The 14,712-nt window shown below is 41.0% G+C and overlaps 1 protein-coding gene across 12 annotated transcripts in view; it reads right to left on the bottom strand.

The window, feature by feature from the left end:
* ssbp3a (single stranded DNA binding protein 3a) overlaps positions 1–14,712 on the bottom strand; it is a 164,121-nt gene that overhangs the window by 148,946 nt on the left and 463 nt on the right. For all 12 annotated transcript variants that reach the window (XM_048538873.2, XM_048538871.2, XM_048538875.2 and 9 more), the window contains exons 2-4: positions 14,582–14,654; positions 14,304–14,365; positions 9,012–9,096 (exon numbers count right to left, since the gene is read on the bottom strand). In XM_048538873.2, the coding sequence (XP_048394830.1) occupies positions 9,012–9,096; positions 14,304–14,365; positions 14,582–14,654 (220 nt within the window). The remainder of the gene's footprint in view (positions 1–9,011; positions 9,097–14,303; positions 14,366–14,581; positions 14,655–14,712) is intronic.

Genomic DNA, 14,712 nt, shown 5'->3' with positions numbered 1-14,712 from the left:
TCTCTCTCCCCACAGATACTGCCAGACTTGTTGGGTTTTTGCAGCAGTTTGTTCTACTATTGATGCTGCACTGTAACCCAAGGTCAGTATTCAAACCTGAAGCAGCAAAATTGGCAGCATTCCTTCAAGTTAAAACATTAACCTGCTCCACTCTTTCCGACACTAATTAACCCATTGCACAGTTTTAGTGTTCAATGCATTTTAAAAAAGAACTATGAAATTAAAGACTGCAAATATATTTAAAGTCAAAATAATCTGACGAACAACAAATCCAAGATAACAAAATGTGAGGCTGGATGAACACAGCAGGCCAAGCAGCATCTCAGGAGCACAAAAGCTGATGTTTTGGGCCTAGTCCCAGAGAGGGGGATGATGTAAGGGTTCTGGAATAAATAGGGAGAGAGGGGGAAGCAGACCGAAGATGGAGAGAAAAGATGAAAAGGTGGAGAAGAGAGTATAGGTGGGGAGGGGATAGGTCAGTCCAGGGAGGATGGACAGGTCAAGGAGGCGGGATGAGGTAGTAGGTAGGAAATGGAGGTGTGGCTTGAGGTGGGAGGAAGGGATGGGTGAGAGGAAGAACAAGTTAGGGAGGCGGAGACAGGCTGGGCTGGTTTTGGGATGCAATGGGAGGGGAGATTTTGAAGCTTGTGAAGTCCACATTGATACCATTGGGCTACAGGGTTCCCAAGCGGAATACGAGTTGCTGTTCCTGCAACCTTTGGGTGGCATCACTGTGGCACTGCAGGAGGCCCTTGATGGACATGTCGCCTGAGGAATGGGAGGGGGAGTTAAAATGGTTCGCGACTGGGAGGTGCAGCTGCTTATCGCGAACCGAGCAGAGGTGTTCTGCAAAGCGGTCCCCAAGCCTCCGCTTGGTTTCCCCAATGTAAAAGAAGCCACACCGGGTACAATGGATACAGTATACCACATTGGCAGATGTGCAGGTGAACCTCTGCTTAATATGGAAGGTCATCTTGGGGCCTGGGATGGGGGTGAGGGAGGTGGTGTAGGGGCAAGTGTAGCACTTCCTGCGGTTGCAGGGGAAGGTGCCAGGTGTGGTGGGGTTGGAGAGGAGTGTGGAGCGCACAAGGGAGTCACAGAGAGAGTGGTCTCTCCAGAAACCATTTTAACTCCCCCTCCCATTCCTCAGATGACATGTCCATCATGGGCCTCCTGCAGTGCCACAATGATGCCACCTGAAGGTTGCAGGAACAGCAACTCATATTCTGCTTGGGAACCCTGCAGCCCAATGGTATCAATGTGGGCTTCACCAGCTTCAAAATCTCCCCTCCCATTGCATCCCAAAACCAGCCCAGCCTGTCTCCGCCTCCCCAACCTGTTCTTCCTCTCACCCATCCCTTCCTCCCACCTCAAGCCACACCTCCATTTCCTACCTACTACATCATCCCGCCTCCTTGACCTGTCCATCCTTCCTGGACTGACCTATCCCCTCCCCACCACCTTTTCATCTTTTCTCTCTATCTTTGATCCGCCTCCTGCTCTCTCCCTATTTGTTCCAGAACCCTTTCATCATCCCCCTCTCTGATGAAGGATCTAGGCCCAAAACGTCAGCTTCTGTGCTCTCGAGATGCTGCTTGGCCTGCTGTGTTCATCCGGCTTCACACTTTGTTATCTTGGATTCTCCAGCATCTGCAGTTCCCATTATCACGCATAACAAATGCGGTTCAGTCACAACTTCAGTCCACTAAAATACACTGTTAAAGAAAGCAAAGGTTGATTCTTCTCTATTTGCTCTCAGTTCCTTCCCCTGCTGCAGACAATATGGGCAAAGTGCTATCCTGGTTATATTATTTAGTGTTTCAATAATTCCTGTACACACCTACTTAGTCTCTTTCCCACACTAGTCATTTCTAAAGTTTTCACAACAGAACTCCTTAAAAATCAATTTCAAAAGCTCATTCAGTGAGCCAGATATAAGCAACGAAGTACAAAGCAGGGGCACCCATGTTAACTCCCACATTTGTGTTGAGCTAGCTGCAGTCAGTCAGTCAGGGTAATAACAGTTGCAAGAAAAGGTCTCAGTAATACAGTCAGAGTAATGGAAACAACCATGACTGGGAAGTGCTTGTGATACTAGAATAATAAAAGATTCAAGTGGACTAACCTCCAGAATCAAACAGCCTGCCAATACTATCTAAGGACAGTGTTGTAGGTTTCTCAGTGCTTCTACCACATGTGGAACTGAACAGGAACTGAAAAAGAACTTCACTGCCTTCCTAACTGCTTCTAACCATGTGGTAGCTGCTGTCTGAACACATGGAGTAAATCACAGGAGGCTAACAACTAATAGCGGCAAATTTTAAAATACCACAATTTTACATTCAAAACCAAAAACACACTCTTGGTCATTCTATACAATCTTTTTTTTCTAAAAATTAAAAGTCAAATTCAATTTGCACAAAATAAGAAAGCTTAAACATCTTATTCTGATAACATGGTACATTGTCACTCATTTATATTGCATGTTACTTTGAAAATAATGATCCATTTTGCAGTTTAAATATTTGTAACTGTGTCCAACAATTTAAACAACAAACTCAATCTGGCAGTCATGTATCATCTCACTGTCCCACTCCAGCCAAAACCTATGACAAATTAAACTACAGCAACTAACTATCCCATTTCTAGTCATTATGGTTAAAAAGTTCTTTCACAAAATGAAGTTCAAACCTCAGAAATTCAAACATACAATTACACAGTCCTCACATGGGTAATGGTATAGTTGGTGTGTGTTAGGGAATAAATCATACCAGACAAGTGGTTGCAATGAACTTTATACAACTCACAAACATAAAAGGTTGAAGACAAACTAGAATTCTGTGATATTGTTGGTGAATGTACCCAAAGGGTGGAAGGGCCATAATTTGATAAACTAACAGCGCCAGCTATCTGATCTCAGATGGGACCTCAGCATGGCAACATTTTTACATCTGGAACCGCGTCCCTGGCTTTGAACCAGAAGCTCAGGTCCCACCAACTCTGGAGGTGTGCTGTAACATGTCTTGACGTATTGATTAAAAATATCTAGAACTGCCTCAGAATCAGAAAGCAAAGAAAAACTCACATTCAAGTGCTAGTGACAATCAAGAAGAGATCGCAAAGTGATAATAAGCACACCAGGCTTAGGTTTAACCATTTCAGTTTCACTGTCCCGTAGCCTATGATCATAGTTCACACATACATCCAAATCTGGCTATGCCCTAGCTCAAGTCAATAGCTTCAGAGGTGGCAGCAAAAAAAAGTACTGATAATTGTGCATTCCAATTTTGAACCAAATGATTGCTGTGATTAAACGGGTAATTAACCCCCATTCTCACCTTTGTAAATCGACACTAAGAACAGAACAGTGAAGTTAGTTTGACATCATATGCATCACAAATAGCTTTGTCTTGCTAAAAGATGGGCAGTTGCATGCAATTATGCAAACAGAACAAAGTGATAAGCCTCAGCTAAAATGCATCTCTTTCAATGGTTTGGCAATTAAACACATTGCCCAATTGGATACCGTAGCATCCAATCCAGGGGGTCTCAAATCCAAATATCAGACGGATCATCTCTGTTGGAGCAACTAGAATAATTAGTTTTATGTTCCCAGGCTAGAGGCAAAAAAACAAACATTTTAAAAAGGTTCTTTTATCCAGTGATCCCTGCCAGAAAAACGTTCATACGCCTTCGGTTAAAACCAACTTTGCAGCCATGTCCACAGTCAGTCTATCGACACACACGTGAATGAGCAGCTGGACAAGGTGGTGACTTCTGATAAGCAAAGCCCTTTAAGCTAGAGGTGCACTCGAGTCCCAACTTTGAGGTCTGGGAGAAAGCAAAACAGGAAATTGCTAGCAATGAAAATTTGGCATACAAGTTATACCATCAATTCATAAGGTTTGTACAAATCATAATAAAGTTAAAAAACATTTACTTGGCACTAATTTTGATATTAACTTGTGACCAGATTTTAACTATTAGGTATGCAGCATGATAAAGTTTATAGGAAACATTCTGGATGGGTGAAACAGACAAATGTGAAGAGAGAACTACACAGACATGGACATAGCACTCAGTAGTTCAGGAAGCATTTGTGGAAGAAACACAGTCATAGATTCAAGTCTGATCTTTCACCACGACCAGTCACACAAAGTTACAGGCATGAAACTTTAATTCTGTCCATAGACACTACCAGACCTGAGTACTTCCAAGCACTTTGGTGTCAAACCACTGAAAGAATCTCAGGAGAAAATGCAAGCAGCTTACACAACTGTGGGAATAGATACGGTACAATGAAATCTGCCTACACATACTAGAGGCAAACCCACAATTCCTTCAGGCACACTAGCATGCTTGTTGTGCCATAACAGGTATTCTTCATTGAAAAGTATCCAGTCCATACGCATTCAGAATCATTTGGAACCACATTTTATGGAATCGGCAAGCTACCATTGAATCCTGTGTTCCAAGTGAATATCAGGACTCTAGCATCCAGTGAGCCTGCATGAGAATGACTGCCTAAAGAAGATCTTGACAGCAGCTAAGTAAGAGATCTCTTTCCTGGTCTTCCTACAGAATCATTGGTCCAACAGCTGTGAAAATCACCACACTGCAACGTTATACAATGCTGTCAGCAGTGGGCAACGACACTGAGCAATCAATGATATTTCAATTCTGGAAGTGGCCCATTACTTCCCAAAGTCCTGCCCCTTTTTCAGTCAACTAATCTTCCTAATGACCATTCCTAATGCAGTTATCTAGGCAGGGTTAGAGACAAGCCCAATTCTGATCTATAATCAAAACGTTCAATTCCCAGCAGCGATCAACGCACCAGCAGCTGACACGATGCTACCCAATGGAGAGGCAGGCAACCCAATTTTGACACCCCAACTTCAATCTCAATTCAGAACGGTCAACCCAGAAGAGACCACGGCTAAACCTAGAACTCAGTTTGTCTGAGCCGCACCAAGCAAAAATTCAATTCAAAAAACATGTCATTAAGAAAGGTGTGGATCAACAACCTTCCAGTTCTGACTGTACACATGCTTTGTTTACAGAAAGGGAAATCTGACATTGATGCAAAGACAATTTAATGATTCTTTACTTTCAACTTTTCTCATTTGTGGAGAGTAGGCAGTGACATAATGATACATAGCTCAATTGGTACCAGCAGACCCCTCGATTTCAAGCAGAATGTGTATGTCATGTGCTCCTCACTGTCATAATAATCAATCAATCTGCGGCCATCCTGTCCGAGTTGGGATTTCAACCCAGACTTTTTGGCCCAGAGGCAGGTACGGTACCACAACAAACTAAGACCCTTCGATCACACCTTACCAGGCAGCTACTTAAATTTAACATAAGAGAAAGAGGCAGGACTAGGCCACCTGGCCCATTAAGCCTGCTCTGCCACTCAATAAGATCATAGCTGAGCTTTTCATGGATTCAGCTCCATTCACCACCTGCTCACGATAACATTTAATTCCTTTAATATTGAAAACAAAATCTACCTTTGCCTTAATAACATTCAACGAGGTAGCCTCAACTGCTTCGCTGGGCAAGGAATTCCACTGAGTCACAACCCTTTTGGGGGTGAAGATCCTCTTCAACTCAGTCCAAAATCTGCTTCCCCACTATTTCGAGGCGACGCTCCCTAGCTCTAGTTTCAGCCACCTGTGAAAACAACCTCCCTGCTTCTATCTCATCTTTTCCCTTCATAATTCTGTACGTTCCTGTAAGATCTCCCACTATTCTTCTAAATTCTGATGCGTATAGTCCCAGTCGACTTAATCTTTCCCCATAAGCCAACCCTCTCAACACCACATTCAACCTAGTGAATCTCCTCTTCGTCACAGGCTCCAGTGCCAGTACATCCCTGCTCAACTAAGGATACCAAAACTGTGCACAGTACTCCAGAAATGGGCTCACCCACACCCGATACAGCCACAGCATAACCTCTCTAATTTTTAAACTCCATCCCTCCAACAATGAAGGACAATATTCCATTTGCCTTAATTACCTGCTCCACCTGCAAACCAACTTAGTGATTCATGCAGAAGGACACATGCTGCAATTTTTCACCGTATAAATAATAGACCCTTTTGCTGTTATTCCTACCAAAAATGGATAACCTCGCATTTACAAACAGTGTATTCCATGTGCCAGACCCTTGCCCATTCACTTAACCTACCTATATCCCTCTGCAGAGATTATGTCCTCTAAACACTTTGCCCTACCACTCATTTTAGTGTCATCCACAAACTTTGACAATACTCATGGCACCTTTAACTCCACTTCCCTTAAGGATTTTAAGGAGTATCAAGGACAACTACAGCAGCATAATTGATGCTGTGCTGGACAAACAGCTAACTTAAGAAGATTGATAACAAAAACACCCATGTTTTTAATCCTTCGAAGCCACAAAAACAATGCAGTCAGGAATTGAGCTGTTTAAGTCTCAAGCAAGCTTTGATTAATTGAGTACTTTTTTGCTCAAAACTGTCAAGCTTTGCCAATATTTGTCAACTTTCACATTCAAAATTAGTCACCTCAGATGCTATTATATTACAAAGAAGCAATTTTCCATGACAGTTATACATTATAGACCATCAATATTTACTGAAGAAGACCAAACAGTACTCGAAAAAAATTTGCTTTTGTGATGTTCACAAGTTTAGCAACGAATGTTCTGAAAGTCCATGAAACCTTAAGTTCCATTTTCACCTTCCACTTAAGGAGTGTAAATCAAACATTTAAAAAACACAAAAATGCACAATATCATTTCACTTATGGAGTACGTGCATAGGCTACATACAAAACTGAAAATAAGAGAATAATTTGCCTTGTTAAATTGCAAGTTAACTAGTGTGTGCAGAATATACACAATATTACATGACAAGTAGACTTCAACAACCCCTTTTCCGAATGAGTAACAATAGTTTGAGAAACCAATGTGGCAATTTAACCTGGCTCCAACCATTCAGTTTCACCTGCAGTTCAGTTAATCATAAACAGGTTGTTGTCACCTGGTCAACAAATAAAACCTCGTGCCAGGGTTATAAATTTTCTGGGCTCTAGCACAGTGACGCTGAGGAGATGCAGCTCTCACTCTTATACAAGCACGCCGACTCCACTTGGTATTCCATTGGCAAGCAGATCACAGCAAAGTCCAACTCAGCTGAACCACAGAGACATACCGATAATTAAACTTGAGAATAAACAGCACTTCAAACAGTTGCGGCAGTAAAGTTAGCGCATCTACCCTGCTAACCCATCAACATCCTGGGGTCACCATCGGCCAAACACTGAACTAGACTCGCCACATAAATACAGCAGATACAAGAGCAAGTCAGAGGCCAGAAACACTGCAGCATGTAACTCACCTCCTGACTGTCCAAAGCCTGTTGACCATCTACAAGGCAAAAGTCAGGAGTGTGACAGCTGATCCAAAAACTCAGGAAACTTGACACCACCCAAGACCAAGTCTGAGAGTATGGTGCTCGACAAGCAAACATCCACTCCATCCAACACTGATATTCACGAGCAACAATGTGTCCAATATGGAAGATGTACTGCAGAAATTTACCAAAGATCTTTAGACAACACGTTCCAAACCTACCACCTCCATCTGGACGGACAAAGACAGCAAATATCTAGGAACACCATCACTTGCAATTTTCCTTAAGCTACTCACTGCCATTACTTGGAAATATATCACACTTCCTTTACAGTGGGTCAAAATCCTGGAATTTCCTTCGTACCGACATTGAGGGTCTACAACAGATCAAGAAGGCAGCTCACTGTCGCCTTTTCAAAGGCAACCAGGGACAGGCAATAAATGCTGGCTAGCCAGCAACACCCACATCCCAACAGCATTAAAATAAAATACTATTACAATATTAACAGCATCCTGTATACTCCAAGATTCAGGAGTAATTTTAAAAAATATCTACACATAAGCATGTGTTCAGGCCGAACTGTTTAAATTGAAGTACAGTTGTCAAGTGAAACAAATTAATTATAGAAAAAGCCACATTCATGTGACATTTTCCAAAGTAACTGTTTCCACAAAGGCAACTTACTCTTGTACCACAAGCTTTATAGAGGAAGCAGTTTGCACTATTCACTATCATGGACAGATCATTGCCTAAAAATTAATGAAATCCATCAACAGAAACAGATGCATGGGGGGGCAGGGGGAAGTTAAAAATCCATTAAACTCTACACTAATACGCATTTCATGTGCACAAAGTAAATATCTTCAAAAATAAAAATGCTTATATTAAAATCCTTCAAGTTATCGTTTTTAGAAGCTTCCACTTTCCTCTAGCACAGGGTCTATTCTAAAATTTTATTCTTGATCGTGCATAAAAATCAGTTCCATTTTATGTCAAACATTTCCATAGCTTACTCTTAAATATTAGTTAAATCTCCAAAGATCAATACTGAAAGTTTCAATTTCGAAACAATGCAGGTTTATCCTGGACTTTCTTTGACTGTATTGACATGCTCCAGGCACCAACTAAAAATTACATGCACCAGTACACAATCAAGACAATCTCCAAAAGGCAAGTGGCAAATAATCCTCCATTTAAACAGATTAGAAGGCAAGGTTCACATAAAGCCACAACAAACCCAAAGCAACTCAAATTCCTTTAAAGAGAATTTTTAAAGCACAAGGTCCACACTTGTATAATTGAGTTTTTTTCCTCAAATGCTTTTTCACTTGGTTAGTGTAATAAAGTAGTGATCAGAGAATCAGACAGTACTCTCAAAGCCAACAAAATCGTTTACTAATCAACCATTATTATTTCAGGCCAGAAAGCCACAAACATTTTCAAACTACATAACAATAAATTATGAGATTGTATCTCAAAACTTCACAGCAGTAAATATTTTCCTGCAAAAAAAAACATCAGATTTCAAAACTGGCATTCCATTTCACATTCTCTGTGCACAGAATTATTTGGAGTCTACAATTATTTACAGGAATTGTAAAAACTCACATAATCATGGAAGGCTTTTGCTTCACTTGAATGTTCACACGTGTCTCGCCTTTCTGGAGCTGCACAGTAAAGGTCCCAAAACACACTATAGGGAAGGAAAAAAAGTCTATTATTTCTCTTTCTAAAAGCAAAAAGAAAATGTATACTCCAGGCATGCACATGCAAAGTACATGCGACACTGTTTGTTAACAAAGCTCATTAATGCTGTAATGTACTATGCTCAGGAAAATACAGCTTTCAATGAGAAGCAATATAAATATAGGGTGGATACTAGCATCAAAACCACAAAAAGCAGTCACAATGCTAAGAAGTAGTTAATAACCTCTCAGGTTTAAAAAGCAACTGACTAAAGAGTATGCAACTCAGGTGTACAGTTGCATCAAAAAGGACAAGAGTTAGAAGTTGTAATAGTTCTTAGTTTGAGTAATCAAGTAATTCAAGGCTCTCAACAGACTGCAAATGCTAACTGAGAAAACAATTACAATTCCAAACCATAGCTTCCTGATCTCAGCAAAAGGCATCTGCTTAGTCCCATTCATAGTGTGTGCTGCACTTGACAAATCCCCAGGTTCCACCTCAGGCCTCTACCTGCAGATGCTCAACTAAAACATTTACCTGACTGAACCCATAAATTTGCAAACGAGCCAATCATTATTTCATATAATTAGTGTCCCGTTGACAGCTGTCTAACTTGTACTACACGTAATTCACAGCCATCAAACCGAAATCTTGCCTTGTCTCAAGCAGACCCATTTTCTAATTTCTAGAAATTAGGGACAGATTATTGTAAATATGATAAAAATTGATTTCCTACCTCCAGAAGTTCCAAACCTCTCCAGAAAGCACATATCAATCTGGAGGTTCAATTTCAGAGGCACTATCATCTTCTAAAATACAAGACTATCCATCTAAATTCCAGAGCTGTGTCATAACCTCTTATTCTTAAATCTTCATTCTACTCTTACCCACCTCACAAACATAAAAGTTCACTGCACAATTTAGCTCATCTTTGAAAGTTTCAAGCTCTTGCCACCAAGGCTCTGCTGAAAGGCAATTCTAATTACTTTGTGCGAAATGCTGACTGACATCAGTTCAGAATGATTTTTGTTACATTATGTTTATGTTTCAGTCCATCTACTATTGTTCAATTTTTTTTTACACTGGTATTTTACCGAAATTCAGAATATTCCCTTGAATTTGCTTCCATTCAACACACCCTTCCAGGAGTTCAAGCGTAATAAATCAATAACACCAGTTAGTCTATCCCTCCCTAGCTGAGGGTCATGGTGGACAGCCATGGCGCTCAACTGTCGAGGCAGAGATTAGCAAAAGCACAGATTGAATTTGACTCAAATCTCACAGAGCAGATCAATGTCTCTGGCATAATCATCTTTCAGGAGAGTTAGAAGTATTAATTCAGTGAAAAATATTAAAATACTGCTCTAAGAATCTGCCATCAGCCAATGCTACCTCTTGGCCTACTCATAGGTCTTAGGTCATTAGATAAAGTTTACTAACTAGACAGAAATCCTTCCCATTACAGTGTAGAGGAGATCCAGAGCGGCAGCATGCTCTATGCTACTTTTCCACTGAGTGTTTAGTGTCAATAGTCAACAATCATGTGATTCATACAATTATGCATAATACAGTCAGACTCAAAGTTCTCTCTCTATAAATCTCTCCAGAAATACATCAAGTTCAAAATATTAGGTATTCCGCCAGAGGGACATACGGGTAATTTTCAGCATACAACCATAAAACAGATCAATAGTAAATAAGGTGGTGTGCAGCTGGATGAACACAGCAGGCCAGGAAGCAGAGGAGCAGGAAAGCTGACATTTCAGACCCAAAATGTCAACTTTCCTGTTCCTCTGATGCTGCCTGGCCTACTGCGTTCATCCAGCTCCACACCTTATCTCAGACTCCAACATCAGCAGTTCCTACTATCTCATCAGTAGCAAAGTTTGAAAAGCAGAATAAATTAATACACCTTTTGGTTTTCAATTATATTTATTAGAGCTAATAAACAATTAGCCAAATTAGCTGCCCTTTTTTTGCAATCACTCTCCCTTTGAAGACTCATTTTTAACAAAACATCAAGGACCCAAAAGAAATCCACAAACAGTCTAGAATTGAGGATGGACCACAGTCCATGTATCATAGACTCTCCCGAAAACCAAGACAAACAACATCTGATCAAGTTACCAAGACAGCAATAATAAAACAATGCGATCTGCACATTCACATAACTGTTTCTGAATCAACAATTTCAGCCTCCTGGTCAGAGAGGTATTTTAGTGAAGATAGAGAGAAAAATGATAATCAAAACAGATAAAAATAGAATTTATATCGTATGATTCTCCAATCTAATAAGTAGCACATGCCAGATCAATCTTCTGCCAACTGAGGAAGAGTATTCAAGAACAAGGGTCATACAAAGACTAAACGTTATAGTTTACCAAGAAACACTGATCTCAGCCTGGACATGGACAACCTGCAGTGAATATCTCAAAAGGCACTGGAACAGTTCAACCAGTGGTGTAATTCATGCATTCTCCAAATTCAGTAGCAAGGAAGGATGTCCAACAGCAGCATCCTCGCCCAAGTCACCTTGCCCAGCATCAAGGTGTTAACCATTCAAAACTAATTCTGATGGGCAACGTGCCATTTGTCTGCAGATGCCACATTTTCAAAGTGACAGCTCTAACCCAAACCCAGGAGATTCCCACAAAGATAGCAAAAACACTAAGAATGTCCCCAGAACACCCATGAAGAGATAAATCATGCCCTTAATTCATGGCAGGCCCAGACTCATGACCAACTAAAATGGAAGTGGCTCATCTAGGAAGACACAACATATTGACAGGCTTAGAAATGCTAAGCCACGACTTCAGAGTGAGAACACAAGCCTCCAAAACAACTCAGCTACTCAACCATTACCAGGGTAGACTTTGTCACATAGGGCTGATTGAGTTCGGAGATAACCATTCGACCAGGGTCTCAGCCAGTCACTCCTAATACTGAGCAACTGCTCAAGACATAATATACTCTTCCATGCAGATAAGACAACCCAGGGTTCAGTGGTAACTTGGCTCACACGAACAAGCGCAGCAATTGTTGACTTTGATTCTCCTGGGTACTTTGCCTTTTGGCAGGGCGGGGGGGGGGGGGGGGGGTGAAGAGGAGATTGGTGGTGGTGGTGTGGAGAGTTCCAGGTATGATTCCATCACCGACTTCAGTTTAGTAACTCATATGTAGAAGGATTTCGGACAGCTTATAACATTCTAACGTACACTTAATCACGAAAGAAATTAATCCTTCAGAAGATGAAGTGTAATGCCTCATATGCAATGCCAGCAAATCAGACCCTATGAAGATACGAGCCCCATGTTTCACTTGAAACAAAAAAAAACAAACAGAATTTGCTAGAGCAACTCAGCATGTCTGACAGCATCTGTGGAGAAAAGCAGAGTTAATGTTTCAAACTAGCAATACTTCTTCAGAACAAGTTTGATTTGTTCTGCAGTCAAGAACAAAATGACAATGGCTGGGGCTTTCCGGCAAAAGCAGGAGTACTTCCCATCAAGAGAAGGGGGGGGTGCGGGTAGGAGAAAAGGAGATTGAAAATGTTGGCGATAATTCCCTGAACTTCATTTGGGCATCTTGGCATCCACCCCACAATGAATGATGCAAAAAGGCCAATTACTGTCAGTAACTTAAGACTGCCCAAAATGTTACATACATAATCACACAAAAGTAAGTATATAACTAAACAAATGTTTACCAACACATTCAATTATCTGACAGATTACATGAAACAAATTGTTCAACATTAAAATCTGTTTGTTAAGACAATAGTTGTACACATTTCAATTTAGTCACTCACATACAGCAATAGAACTCCCAATTCATTAAATATGTCGGTATGAAATTCCCTTGGATCTTTCCCATTCCCAAACAGCTGCCATTTCCTCTTAGTTTCAACAGGACTGTGTGGGTGGCTATAGACTGATGCTGGTCACAGCTCAGTAATCAGTTAATAGGAATACCACTGCGAGGACTCCTCAATTTTTCACTCGGGTGCTTAACTGCCTTGAAGTTGAATACAGTACTGAGTGGGTTTTGAAGTTCTCAGTTTTCTCTCCAAGAGAATATACTGACATGCCAAAATATTTACCAGTATTAGCTGACCCTTCTGCCCTCAAAGCACAGGAACCACCACGTGACCCTAAACAAATAGCCAACAGTAAAACTGATGCCAAAAGTAATTCTGCTATGAAACTAAGCCACAGTATGCAGAGATTCCATTCCAAGTTCCAGTCTCCATTTATCCTGGGTTGATCTCATCCAGCACAATGGGACAAGGACAATGTTTTCAGGAGTAGTGGGTTTGAAGGTGCAAGTTAAATAGCCATGGTACCCAGTCAACACCAACATTCAAGATGCTGCCAGACCTACTGAGCTTTGCCAGGCATTTGTTTTTCCTTTCTGATTTCCAGCGTCCACAGGTTTTTTTTTGTTTAATGTAGAACCCAAACCTGAACGTGTTACCAAATTAAACATTCTACCAATAATCAGTTCTCACATGAAGAATGGGTACTTGGATGAACTGCTACCACCTGTGGAACCACATCTGAAGCACAAAGGTAAAAATGTTCCTTAAAAGGGGGCAAATATTGCAAATTAGGACGGGACTGAACTTTCAAACAAAAAAGGTGCAGTTTTGCACTAAGCCATCAGAAATAGTCAGTTTTCCATCCATTTTAACAAAGTAACAAAAAAAGGGTCCGAGAGCAGTAGTTTTACATTTTATTAGTAAACACATGTAACTTTACACTGCATCGGAAAGGTTCAAATCCAAGAGCAAAGCATCTCGAGTTTGTAAACGCTATGTAGTAGTGGTGGCTGGCGGGGGGGGTGGGAAGAGAGAGAAACACAGGTAACATTTTCTCTCTCTACGATGTTTGTGAAACGATTTCATGTATCCTCTAAAATCGTAGCATAAACTGCATTGCTCAAAATGCATTCTGAAAACAATTCGTGTATGCTGGATTTAAAAAGACAATAACTTACAAAACTAGTTAACGAAAGGGCGTTTAATCAGCATCAAAACTTCCGATTTTAACGAGAGATGCCTGTTGCTACTAAAGTCTTTTGTGTTGACCCCGGTATTAGTATTTTGGGTACACTGTTGCCAAAAAGTTCCAAAAGAAAACAGAATAAACATCACTTGGAACGATGATGGGAACTCTACACCAGCACAATGTGGGACACTTAAAATTATCTACTTACCACCACCAGGAGTGTAAAAACCCAGGAGGCTCTCCTAATGTGATATTTTTCTCCCATCGTATCTGCAAAATGAAAAAAAAACTCCGAATAAGTACGGAAGGAAACTGGGGTGAAGGGAGCGAGGGCAGGCTGCATTGAGAACTAGTCAACTGAATGAATTTTTTTTTTGTTTTTGTAGCCACAATAAATGGCAAAAGGTTAACACAATTCAAAATGGAGGCGAGATTGTCCGCCTGAGAAACAAAGGCTAAAGCGGAGTGATGGAGACATGCAGTTACCTCTGAGAGGAAGGTCTGTGCGGATTTCTGTGCCCCGACATGAAGCAGATATTCGTACACGTACAGAGCCAACCTGCGGGCGAAGGAGACACAAAGGAGCCGGTTACAAGGCTTTCTATTTATTACACGGG

This window comes from Stegostoma tigrinum, chromosome 8 (genome assembly GCF_030684315.1).
Source record: "Stegostoma tigrinum isolate sSteTig4 chromosome 8, sSteTig4.hap1, whole genome shotgun sequence".
Taxonomy (NCBI): Eukaryota; Metazoa; Chordata; class Chondrichthyes; order Orectolobiformes; family Stegostomatidae; genus Stegostoma; species Stegostoma tigrinum.
This window is presented reverse-complemented; position numbering and strand designations above follow the sequence as displayed.